This window comes from Lemur catta, chromosome 19 (genome assembly GCF_020740605.2).
Source record: "Lemur catta isolate mLemCat1 chromosome 19, mLemCat1.pri, whole genome shotgun sequence".
NCBI lineage: Eukaryota > Metazoa > Chordata > Mammalia > Primates > Lemuridae > Lemur > Lemur catta.
The window spans coordinates 26,468,175-26,480,307 of record NC_059146.1 but is presented as its reverse complement, the minus strand read 5'-3'; the positions used below and the strand labels follow the sequence as shown (position 1 = coordinate 26,480,307).

General features: G+C 65.1%; 1 protein-coding gene across 1 annotated transcript; it reads right to left on the bottom strand.

Moving 5' to 3' along the window:
- Nucleotides 1-2,779: 2,779 nt before the first annotated feature.
- On the bottom strand, nt 2,780-12,067 carry NKPD1 (NTPase KAP family P-loop domain containing 1). Its single transcript, XM_045531444.1, has 5 exons — nt 12,005-12,067; nt 9,430-9,554; nt 8,146-8,586; nt 5,998-6,129; nt 2,780-4,677 (listed from the first exon to the last, which is right to left on the bottom strand). Exons 2-5 carry the CDS (start codon nt 9,518-9,520, stop codon nt 2,879-2,881), a joined length of 2,463 nt encoding a protein of 820 aa, XP_045387400.1. The 5' UTR covers nt 9,521-9,554; nt 12,005-12,067; the 3' UTR covers nt 2,780-2,878.
- Nucleotides 12,068-12,133: the final 66 nt, after the last annotated feature.

Here is a 12,133-nt window from a genome sequence, read left to right as displayed (position 1 = left end):
AAGGAAGGGTCCCCCTTAATTTTGGACTTAAGCCCCCAGCAACGAGACAATGAACTTGTTCCCAGCCGCCCAGGCTGTCGCGCTGTGTTGTAGCAGCCCCAGGAAAGGAACACAGTGGCTCTGAAACGCTCCCGGTTTTCTGAGTTTTGGGGGTTCTGGATCGATGGCTGGAGGCAGAGAGGAGCCCTTTGGCAAGTATTCGCTTCCCTTCAGCCCCACAGGCGTCGCCCAAGCGTGTCCTGTGTCTGTAGCCTTTGCTGAGGACACCAGGGGTCTCCTTAATTCGGCTTGACCCTGTACCAAATCTTAAGGATCTCAGCACCCTAACACAGGAGACAACATTTGCTGTCACATGTGGGTGCTCATAGCGGCAGGCAGCTGTTCAAGTGATTCATGGGCCCAGGCCCCTTCCTGTGGTTCTGTCACCCCCCCAGGGGCTCAGGAGCCCCTGCGTCCGGCAGGGCAGACGAGGCAGGAGAGTGAAGGCAAACCTGCTTCTTACTCGGTGCCATGGCGGGAAAGGGGCATCGGCCACTCACGCTCCTTTCTCTCAGTGAGAACTAGTCCCCGGGCCTCGCCTAGGGGCACGTTCCCAGAAAAGCTCCACACCGCGGAGAGGAACGTGGGACCTGGTGGACAGCAAGCTGCCCCGGCCACGGCGAGCCACTCTGATGTCCTGTTTCCGTTCACACACTCTCCCAAAACTCTAGCTGTAGAGGCGCAAGGTCAGAGTCGTAGCTCACGGTAACCTTGAACTGGGCTCAAGCCATCCTCTGCCTCAGCTTCCCAAGGTGCTGGGATTACAAGCGTGTCACCGTGCCTGACCATGGTCAGTCTTGAGAAAAAATGGACAACAGTCTGACCACTGTGTGGGTACCACATAACGGGCTGCAGCTTCTTCCTGGGTCGTGGGGTGTCCTCAGTCCTCCCTGCCTCCAGCCAAGTCTGCACATTAGTGTCTGTCTCTTACAGCACCCGCTCCCGGTGCCAGGAGTAAACATTTATTTTCAGCCTGGACTCTAGTGGTAAGAAACAAACCCACTGAAACTGGCTTAAGGGAGGCAAAAAGGAAGGAGATACAGTGGCCCCAACAGCACATTTACAGAGACACTGGCTTACCAGTGTCATGAGGCCCCATGTCTCTCCCTCTGTGGTGGCTCCATGCTTGGGCAGCTCTCCCCGACTGTTGGGCAATATCTCCCAGCAGGCCCAGGCCTGTGCCCCCAGCTTGGCCATGCCAGGCATGAAAATCAGCGCCCATGCACGGACAGTTCCACGGAAAATCCCAGGGCTCCCAATGACCTGTGTCTACCTGTGACACAATGATTGTGGCCAGGAGAGATGAGTGCTGGGGTCAGCCAGGCCTGGATACTGTGCCTGGCCTGGAAGCTAAGGCATGTGAGGCCACTGGCCCCACAGCCCCATGGCCTGAGGGTGGGTGCCTTGGGTCCCTTGGGGACTGTCCCTTTTGCCCTCAGGGCCTTCGCTCAGAAGTCACCTTTGGCTGGGCTTGGGAGGGTAGCTTGAGCTCAGGAGTTTGAGACCAGCCTAAGCAAGAGCGAGACTCTGTCTCTACTAAAAATAGAATAATTAGCGGGGCATGGTGGCACGTGCCTGTAGTCCCAGCTACTCGGAAGGCTGAGGCGGGAGGATTGCTTGAGCCCAGGAGTTTGAGGTTGCTGTGAGCTAGGCTGATGCCACGGCACTCACTCTAGCCTGGGCAACAGAGTGAGACTCTGTCTCAAAAAAAAAAAAAAAAGTCACACCCTTGACCTCTGGTGCCAGGGTATGTTGAGTCCCTGCTGCCCTCCGCCACCCCTCCCACACTGGACCCAGGCAGCCCACAGGCCCCTGTGCTTAGATATTTGACCAATGAGGAACTGCGCAGAGGAGCGACAGCCCCACTCGAGGTCTCTGTCCCCCTGTGGGCAGGGAAGGCGGCGAGCCACCCATGCAGAGTCCAGCTCCAGCCCTAGTAACACCCCTCCTGCCTGGCCGTGGCTGAAACCCTGTGTGTCCCCCATGTGTCCCCAGTTCTGCTCAACTTCCCTGTCCTCATCAAGGGGCTGATCAGGTGGTTTCTGTGTCAGTGACTAACCAGTAGCCCTTGGGGGGTCCCGGAGTGACCCCAAAAGCAGGTACCCTCTAGACAGTTACTTGTCTGGGGGAGGCAGTGCCACCCACCAACTGGCCAAGGTGCCAGTGAGGCCTAATTAACCCATCACCATGAGGGCAGAGCCACCCTGGGACACGGAGCAGCTTACTGAGGCCACCAGGGACACCACCCTCGGAAATGACACCTCCTGCCCTGTTCACAGAGGGGCAGGCTAGGGCGTGGGGACAAGGACCTGGATCCCCTGAGGCCTGGGCACTCCCCGTTGTCTGAGTCAACTGGGCCATCCGCCCTTCATCTCTGCCCCCCCTGCCTCGCCCACCGCCCCCGCGGCCCCACCTGTCTGGATTCCTGGATGCCAGGATGCCAGCTGAGGCACCAGGGCAGCTCCGGCCTGGCTCCCTAGGGAGAAAGTGGACGGTGGGACAGGGCAGGCCTAGTCCCCCATCCCACTGAGCCAGGAGACCAGGACATAAAGACCAACCCGAGGGTTTGACTCCTTCATTTACTGCACTTGTGCTCAGCGTTCCTGGCCGGCCCTGTTGGCACGCTGCCCTGGCCCTGCAGGCTGCTGCCCACGCGCCCGCTAGTTCCCAGGTTCATCTGGTGGGGGCAGCCCCGCAGGCCTCTTTCAGACCCTGGATCCTGGGCCGGGTCCCCCCCGCCCCCCCGTCCAGCATGGGCAGAGAGGCTGCTGCCTGTGGCTGCTTGCGCAGGGCTGCATTCAGGGCCCCCCTGGCCTGGGTTCTCCGGATTGAAGGGCGCTCAGGCCACCGGCCTTGGCTTGCTCCCATGGGCCCGGGCCCGGGGATGGTGGGCTTCGCTGGCGTGTCCTGCAGCGTGGCCTATCGGGGACGCCCTGGAGACGTGGTTGGCTCCGTCGGCAGCGTGGGGGGCGTCGTGGGCAGGGGACTTGGGCGGGCTGGGGGGCTTGAGCGCGCTGACTGCTCGGATGAGACCCATGCGGCGGCGGATGGAGTGGTCCAGGTTGACCGTGCAGCGCAGCAGGCTCTGCGCCTCGGCCACGGTGAAGGGGAAGTCGGCCCCCAAGAAGCGCTCGAAAAGCTCGGGGTCGCCGTCCAGGTCGAGCACGTTCTGCAACGCCTTGGTCATGGTGTGCAGCTCGCGGCTGTTGTCGCGGAACACGTCCCAGAGGCGCGCGCGGCCCTCGGGCGCGCCCCCCGCCTGCTGCCGGTCCTCCAGGCACTGCAGCGCCCAGCTGAGGCGGCAGGGCCACTGGTTGGCGAGCACCACCCAAGCCACGGCCTGGCGCGGCGTGGGGCCCCCCAAGTCACCCTGCTGCTGCAGCAGACGCACGGTGATGGGCACCGTGTTGACGATGCGCCGCATGGACACCACGTTGTCGGGCACGTACTCGTAGAGGCAGTCGCGCTCGTCGTGCAGGCAAAAGAGCGCCTCCTGGATGCTGCGCGCCGCCTCGGCGTCCACGCGGCCCTGCGCGTGCCCGGGCCCCGCCTGCGTCTCCACCGCCAGCAGCTGCGCGCCCTCGCCGCCCCCGCCCCCACCCCCGCCCGCCCGCGGCCGCGGCTGGCCCGTGATCTCGCGGTAGAGCAGGTCGTCGCGGCTCTGCACCGCGTCGTGCAGGAACTGCAGCTTGGTGCGGGGGCCCATGATGGGCACGGAGAAGGGCAGCGTGACGGTGCGGTTGAGGAAGAGGTAGCCGTTGTCCGCCGTCCCCTTCATGTTGCCGGCGCTCTCGAGGCACGCGGCCAGGATGCTGGGGTCCACGACCAGGATGAAGATGAAGGGCGCGTGGCTGTCGGACAGCAGCGTGTTGATGGCGTTGAGCACGCCCACCACGCGCTCCGGGTAGCACGTGTCCAGCCCGGTGACCTCGAGCACCACGCGCAGCCGGCGCCGCTGGTAGATCTCCAGGAAGCACAGGAAGTCGGTGAGCAGCTCCACCTCCTTCTTCACCTCGCACATGAAGCCCAGCTGGCTGCCGAACTTCTCGCGCGACACCAGCCGCTCGATCTTCTTGCGCTGGCTCACGAACAGGTGCTTGCCCACCGAGTACACGGCCATGAGCAGCCCCGAGCCCGACAGCGTGGTGGCGGCGCCGCCGAACACCCTGAGCAGGCTGCCGCCCGGGCCGCCGTGGCCGTGCTCGTGGCCGCCCAGCGACAGGTACAGCAGGCCCACGCCCAGGGCCAGCGCCGCCAGCAGCCCCAGCAGCCCCAGGCACACGCGGCGCCGGCAGTGCCACTCGCGCTGGCAGCAGCCCGGCGTCGTGAGCGGCTTGTTGCCCATCACCGAGTACACGCTGAAGGGCAGCGGGCCGTAGTGGTGGCGGATGCCCTCGCACAGCGTGGTCACCAGCCCGGCCCACAGCTTGTCGGTGCCCGCGTACTGCCAGGCGCTGAAGCGGATGAAGAGGAACTGCACGTTCTTGCGCCGCAGGTGCACCTCGGTGATGATGGGCTGCAGGAACACCAGGTACCACAGCAGCTGCGGGAGGCTCCAGCCGCGCACCCCGCGCGGCCGCCACTGCACGTGCTGCAGCTCCTCCAGCTCGCGCTGCGCCGCCTCTTGCTGCATCAGCGCTGTGGGAAAGGGCGGGGGACGTGAGCGGGGGACGTGAGCGGGGGTCCCCCGAGAGACCAGGGTCACTAAGCAGAGAACAGGAGACCAGACAGGGCCGGAGGCGGGCCTGGACTTCAGAAGGTTGCGCCCCTGCCGGCCCTAAAGAGCTGGGACTGCGGAGGGTCCAAGGGCGAGGCTGGGCTGGGACAAGAAGGGACGCAAGAAAAAGCCAGGACTGGGCAAGGGGCTGGAGGCAGATCCAGAGGTCCCAGGTAAAGGGGGGAAGGCTGAGGGGCTGGGAGGTGGCCCTAAGGAATGAATGAGAGACGCTGAGGAAGAGAAGTGCCATTTCCCTGCCTTGCTGCTCCTCCTCCAGGGAGCCCTCCCTGACCCTCAGGCTGGGTCAAGGGCGCTCAGCTCTTCTCACTCTGGGTCATCACTGTCTGAGGACAAGTCTGTCTCCCCTGCTAAACTGTGAGCCCTGGTTGTCTTGATCACTGCTGTGTCCCCTGGGCACCGAGGAGGTGCTACGGGAATGTGTGAAGGATGGATCATGAGAAGTCGGGGGCAGGATCTGTCTCTGAGCGCAGGGAGTGAACGAGTGGGAGTGACTAAGTCACGGAGCACAGAGCAGGACCTGCCCGTGATGCTGTCGCTTTTTTCCTTATATCCTAATCTCTTCCCGGGAACCTGTTTGTTCCTCTGTGACAACACAGGGACAGGACATGGACTCGTTTAGCAGGTGCTCAGGAATGAAAGGCTGCTGGGCCTGCACCAGGGCTGGGCACAAGGAGGACAGTCACCCCCGGCCCCTCTGGCCACACTTTGGGCTGAGGTCTGAGCCCCAGCAGTGTGAACGAGCAGCTGCAGAGCCAGGCTGGGTTTTAGCTCATGAATTCAGTGGACATCTGTCCGTTAGGCGTCTGTGAGGGGCCCAGCACAGGGCCGGGGCTGCGGAGAAGAGGTGGGTTGGGGGACACAGAGACCAGGGGGGCTTGGCAGGAGCCTGCAGCCTCAGTGAGGACCCTGGGTTCTGTCCCTCGGGTGCTGGGGAGCATGGAAGGCTCTGAGCAGGGGAGGGACAGGATCACATGTGTATTTCAGAGAAGTTCCTTGGAGTGGATTTGGTGGTGGGGACTGGAGGGAGGTGAGACTTGGAGGCGGCCAGGAGGCCGGTGGGGCAGGAGCCGGGGGCAGAGGCGAGGGCACGGGAGGGCCTGGGCTGGGGCAGGCTGGGGCAGGGGCGAGGGGATGTGGGGACGGCTGGAGCTGGGTAGGGACCAGAGGCTCCGTTTCTCATCCTCCCCAATCCCCCGCCCCTGACACACACACATCCTCACCGGTGATCTTGTCCAGCATCATGTGCAGGCGGCAGCCAAAGGGGGCATAGAAACCCACAGTCACTGGGACAGGCACGTGGCAGAGTGTCTTCGCTAGGCAGCTGCAGTAGACGTCATCCTCTGTCAGGATGCCTGGAGGTTGGGGGTGGGGAAACTGAGTCAGTGAAGCTGGCCAGGCACTGCCCTCCTCCCCTCTGCCCTACACAGCCCGCCCTGCACCAGCATCCCCTCCCGGATCCCCAGAAGTGACTCAGGTCAAATCCTGCAACAGAGGTCTCTGTGGCTCCCAGCAGCCTCCACTGCCAGGGCCACTTCTGTCCCTTTGGAGCCTACAGGAGGATCTAACCCTGGACCCGCCCGGCTGAGGCTGGGAGGCTGGACACTCCCCAGCCCCAGACCAGAGGCTTGTGGGACGTTGGCTGTCCTGGCCCTGGATCACCAGGCTGGCTTGGCCACCAACCTGTGGTCCCCTCCAGGAAAATCCCACGGGCCTTTCTTGGGACACGAGGGCTCCCGAGTGCTAAGACACCGCCTTCCACCCTGACAGTCCCAGCTCCACTCCTGCCTGCCCTGCTAGCCTGGCACCCGCGTGGAGGGGCCCTCTCAGCTTCCTGCCCACCCCTCACCTGGCCTCCCCCCTCACCGTGCCCTCATGCCCACAAATCACTAGTCCCACCGCAGCACAGGCTTGGGACAGAAGTGTGCAGACCCGAGTTCCAGTCTCAGCCCCACCACCTCTCTCTGCAGGACCTGGGGAGACACCTCTGCAGGGCTCAGCACCCTCCTCTCAAGAGCGGGGTGGCACAGACGCCAGGGCACAGGGCTGCCAACGGGTCTGGCCAGTGCTGGGCCCTCGGCTAACGCTGGTGTCTCCAGTGGCCACTTGGGGCCCTGGGCGCCATGCATAGGCACCGCAGCGTCTGCTCTAGAGGGCAGACGGCAGGTCCACTTCTTGGACCTGGAACTAGGGTGCCAGAAAGGTAGGATTCACTCATGGGGGCGCTGGGCCAGCCGCATGGTGCAGCCCGCTTTCAGAGAGACCCGGTGGGCTGCAGGGAACAGGCCACGCCTGGCGGCAGAGCCCAGAAGGTGGGTGGAAGCAGCTGGATGGGTCGGCTGAGGTGACGGGCAGGATCTCGGGTGACCTCACCTCACCCAGCCCCTATGTCCCTGTGTGTGCAATGGGCATCAAGGCCCTGAGGCTGCAATGACAAGGTTGTGACAGACCTAGAGCTGGTCCCTGTTGAGTCCCTGTTGCTCTGCTTTCAACCCAAGACCTGGAAACCAGCTGCACGTCCCCACCTCTGCTGCACACGACCCTGGTCAGGCTGCCAGCACCTCTCGCCTGGACTCCCGCCTCCTTGCTGTCCCTGGAACTCGCCTCCTTGGTCTTTGCATTTATGATCCTGCTGCTCCGTCTTTGCTTAAATGTCGCACGAGGCCTGGCCTGATGACCCTGTTTAATCTGCACCCCATCGCCTCTCCCTGCTTTATTGTCCCTCCATGTGGCTGTCACCGGGTGGCACACTTTTAAGCTTCCTTGTTTATCTTGTGTCCCCAGCCTGTCCCCACCCCCAGCAGAATGTGAGCTGCATGGAGACGGCTCTCTGCCGGGCCTGCCGCGCCCCCAGAACACAGCCTGGCACACACGTGGGTGTCCAGTCCCGAGTCATGGGGTGAATGAACGCATGCGCGAGTGAGGGGGGTCACTCCAACACCGAACTGTCCTCTCTGCTCCCCAGGCTGCTCCCTTCCTCTTGTCGCAGCTTCACGCTTGGTCTGTCTCCCCCACACCAGAGCTGGCCAGCAAGCTGCTGCCACCACCCGCTGCCCACGTCCCCTGTGGCCTGCCGGGGCCAGGGGAGGGAGGGCTGGGAAGAGAGAAAGCGGAGCCGGGGCGTTGGCAGCGGGAGAGGGAGGCCCTTGCAGCCCAGCCCGGGGCGGAGGCATCGTGGACAGGCCTGGCGCGGAAGCCTCAGAGCCCAACAGGTGAAGAAGCAGAGGCAGCCGGCCCGAGCCCCGGGGTGGGGTGGGGTGAGCGCCCCTCTTGGGCAGGGACCCGAGCGTGGGATGAGGGCAGGCCCCAGGCACTAGGCGGGCAGCGAGGCGGCGGGAGCCGGGCACGGAGCCCTCGGGCCGGGTGAGCACCGGAGCTGTAGGTGAAGGAGCCGCAGGCCGCTGGCGCGGGCAGGGGCCGGGCTTCGGTGGGCTCGCTGGGCTCCAGGAGGGCGCCGGCTGTGGAGGGCAGCGCTGGGCCGCCGCTGGCCGTGACGGGCGCCGTGCTAGGCGAGGTGGTAGGCCTGGGGGGCGGCTGGGGGGCGCCGGCTGGTCCCCTGGGGGCAGTGGCGGTAGCAGGGAGCCCCTTCTGGGCCCTGTGAGTGGCGCAGAGCTGCTGCCATGAGGGGCCGGGAGGTGGGAGCTGGGGCTGCCGCCGGTGCTGCAGGATGGGGGGCTGGGGGCCCTGGTGGCAGCTGCCACGTACCCCCTTGTGGCAGTGGTAGGCCTGCTGCCAGCGTGACTGGGGGGATGGCCGACAGGGCCCGTGGACTCGTGGGGCAGCTGGGTCATGGTGCCACTGACGACAGCATCCTGGAAGGAAGGAAGTGGGGGTGACTGGGCCTGGGTCCCTGACCCCTGGGGGGGCACCAGCTTGAGCCAGGCCGCCCCTTCAGGTGCAGCCTGGGCCAGAGCATTCTTGGGGACCTCAGAGGCCCCAAAGAAGTCAGAGAGACCACGAGGAGCGGGGGATGCGAGGGGACCCAGGTCTGTGCTCCCCCACGGGTGGGTGGAGGAAAGAGGTGCCCAGGCAAGGGGCTGGGACAGAGGACGCCGCCTGAGGTCAGTCCCTGGTGGGGTCCCCAGTGTGGGACTGGGGCAGAGAGGAATCCACTGGGAGGTGGCCTGGTTGATCCAGGGGAGGCCGGAGTGACGGGTGGTGGCCGTGGGGAGGGGATACGCCAGGGACTGGGAAGGAGGCCTTGTCCCTGGGCTTGGACCAGGGTGGCAGGAAGGCCCTGGCCAGGGAGGCTGGTCACCCGCCCGGCCCCGGGGAGGCTGAATCAGCCCTAATGGGAGCTAACTGCCCCCTCCCCACCCTGGGCACCTGCGGTCACCACCGGATGCTGAGCCCCCACCTCGTTCAGACACACTCGGCGTGGGGTCTCCCTCTCCTCACTCCCGCCACATTGCTGCCCCCCAGGTGGGGGGTCTGCTCCCACACTGGGGGAAGGGGCAGGCCAGGGGACCCTCCCTTGCTTCCGTCTCCAGCCCTGGCTCCTACCTTTGCTCCCCACCCCAGGCTGTGGTCCCCCATCCCCAGCCCCACCGTGCGGATGCCTCCGTGGGGACGGCGGTTCTTCTGTTCCCCCATCCGCCAGGCCACCTCCCAGGCCTCTCTGCCTGCCATGCCCGCCCCCCAGAGCGAAGCCTTACCTTTTTGCTGCCCCAACTCTGGGTCCAAGAAGTAGCAGTCGTTGGGGGTCTGGGGGCCCTTGGTGAAGTGGACATTGTAGCGCTTGTGCATGGCGGCCTGGCGGCTGGATGGCGGGGACCTGCTCCTGTGGCGGGAGGAAGAGGAAGGGCTCAGCGGCCAGCCCCCTCGGGCACCAGCCGCAGAGCCGAGGCTGGGTCCCTGCCCTGCTCCAGGACAGCCTGGACAGGTGAGAGGCCTGGTCCCAGATGATCTTGGGTCCCCTTCGTGGGGTGAGCTTGTCAGGGTACAATAGGGGGGTCGGGATGGGGGAGGGGGGGCAAAGCAGCTGGGGCTGGCCAGGCGCTAATTTAGGGGTGGGTGGCTCATTGTGTGGGGGCCCCTGGGAGTTTCCACGCAGCCAGGACATTGGGGAGTGCTGAGCAGACGTGGGCCTGGGAACTGGGGGAGCCAGAGTGGCAGCTGAGTGACGCTAGGGGGCACTAAGGAGGGGCGCCGTGGGGGTGGGAGGCTGGTGCGGCTCCAAGGGACACAGAACCAGTAAGGTGAACTAGGGAGCAGACGGGAATATGGGGTGATTGAAATTTCAGTGCTGGGTACACTTGGGGGGCTGAATGAGGGGTGTAGGGAGGGCAGTTCTGGGCGAACAATGAAATCGCAGTGGTCTAACACCAGAAGAGGCTCAGCACACCCAGGCGGGATGGGGTGTACCGGGTGTAGACGGAGAAGAGCCGGAAGCAGGACCGGGGAAGGATGCTGTAGGCGGGCAGGGATGGGGAGTCCAAGGGGCAGAGGGAGTTCGGGTGGTGAGGGCTGGGGGCCTGCCTGCCACCTCCCACCCCTCAGCCCCAGGTCCCTGGTACCTGATGGTGGCCTTGCGGCCCCAGCTCCCTGCCCCGCCAGGCTGCCGCGCCAGCTCCGCCAGACCAGACTGTCAGTGCAGGTCCCAACGGAGGGAGGCCCGGGCTGAGCCACCCACCCGCCCGACCGGTTTGCCCGCCTGTCCCCGCCCCTTCCCCAGCACGCCCGCCCCGCCTGGTGCTCTCTGCTCTCGAGGACTGAGGGGTGGCGATGGGCCCACAGTGCCACCTGGGGCTCCTTGCACACGGCCACGGGGTCTATGAGGCTGGCCCCTGGGGTGCTTCTGTTGGGCGGTGGGGAGAGCATGGTCAGGACACTGGGACAGGGAGAAGAGTCCCGGCCGAGTGAGGAACACAGTCCAGGACTCAGATGCCAGCTCCTCCAGGTGTGTTACCTTGGGCAAGTGACTTCACCTCTCTGAGCCCAGCTTCCTCATTGCTGGGTGGCCGGCGTTGGCGTCTGCCTCTCGCAGTCGGGAGGAACCAGTGGGAGTCCACTCAGCTCGGCCTGGCACTCGGCAAGGCACCGCTGACCCGCTTGCCTGGTGCCACTCTAGACGCTTCCCATAGAAGGACGATGACAGCACACACGCTCGCTCCCTTTCTTCCCTGCCATGACCCAGTGGGGCAGGTGTGATGCCCACTTCACAGATGAGGAAACTGAGGCCCAGAGACGTGAAGTCCCTCGCCCCAGGGCACACAGAGGCAGAGTGGGGATTTGAACGCTGGCAGCGGCTGGTGCCCCAGGCTCGCCGAGGCTCTGCCCCTGCCTGCTGTGCTGGCGCTCAGTGGCTGTCCCCTTGCACAGGCCACTTGAGAGGTGAGGGCCAGGTGGGGCTGGGTCAGAGGGGCATGAGGTGCTGCGACGCCCTCTCCCCCCAGGCCTGGCTCCCTGTGCTGCCGGCGTGGTGGGGTAGACAGTCGCTTCCCTGAGAGCTGGGGATGGGGGAGGCGACCACCGAACAGTATCCAGGATGAGGGGACACAGGACAAAAGGACCCACCTGGCATGCAGGATGCCCCTCTAGGGCTTCTGCCCAGTGACCAAACACTGCCCCCGTGTGGCTGGAGCCATGCCCGCTTCCTTCCACCTGGGACAATTTTGTGTCTCCTCCCACGGTGCTTCCTTCCGTCCTCCCAAAGCTCCCCACTGCCCCCCAACCCCCGGGCCCTCGGGGAGGCAGGGCTGGCGTGTCTGATCGTGGACCGAGTCCACAGTCCCCAGTGACCCTCTGTGCCAATCCCTACTCCCTGTGCAGCTGAGTAACTTCCATTCACTCAGGAAACATCTGCCCGGGGCTCCCAAGTGCCAGGCTCTGTGCTGGGCAGTGCCAGCACCTGGAGGAGGGGTCCAGAGGGACCCAAGAGGAGGTGTGTCCCGAGGTAACAACTAGACCCCTCAGGTAGGTCCAGGGCCGCCCGAGGGGCAAGGAGGTCGGTCAGCGGAGGCCGGGTGGCTGCAGCACACGGCGCGGGCCGCAGGAGCGTGGGCGGTGGGCCAGGCAGGCACCGTGCGTGCAAGGGCAGAGGCAGGTCAGGGGACAGAGCTCAGCCGTGTGGGCTGGGAGGTGGCAGCCCAAGGCAGGGCCAGAGGAGCTGTGTGGACCAGACTCTACAGAGGCGGAGACGACCCCTCCTCCAAGCAAGGGGACCCGTCCTCGTCCCATGCGGGTCTTACCCCCAGCCTCGGTTTACAGCTCTGAAGCCGGGGTACTTACCCGCATCAGGCAGCGGTGGCAGAGCCCGAGCACAAGTCCAGGTGTGTGACAGCCTCAGATGCTACAAATGCAGACAGGGGAGGAGGCAGCAGGGGGAGGTGGTGGCACGGTGAGGGCAGAAGGGCCATA

Coding starts and splice junctions, on each gene's coding strand:
- NKPD1 (XM_045531444.1), bottom strand. CDS start 9,520: ATGCACAAGCGCTACAATGTCCACTTCACCAAGGGCCCCCAGACCCCC. Junction 8,587..9,429: donor AGAGTTGGGGCAGCAAAAAG/GTAAGGCTTCGC, acceptor CCTTCCTTCCAG/GATGCTGTCGTCAGTGGCAC. Junction 6,130..8,145: donor CTCCTTCACCTACAGCTCCG/GTGCTCACCCGG, acceptor CCCAACCTCCAG/GCATCCTGACAGAGGATGAC.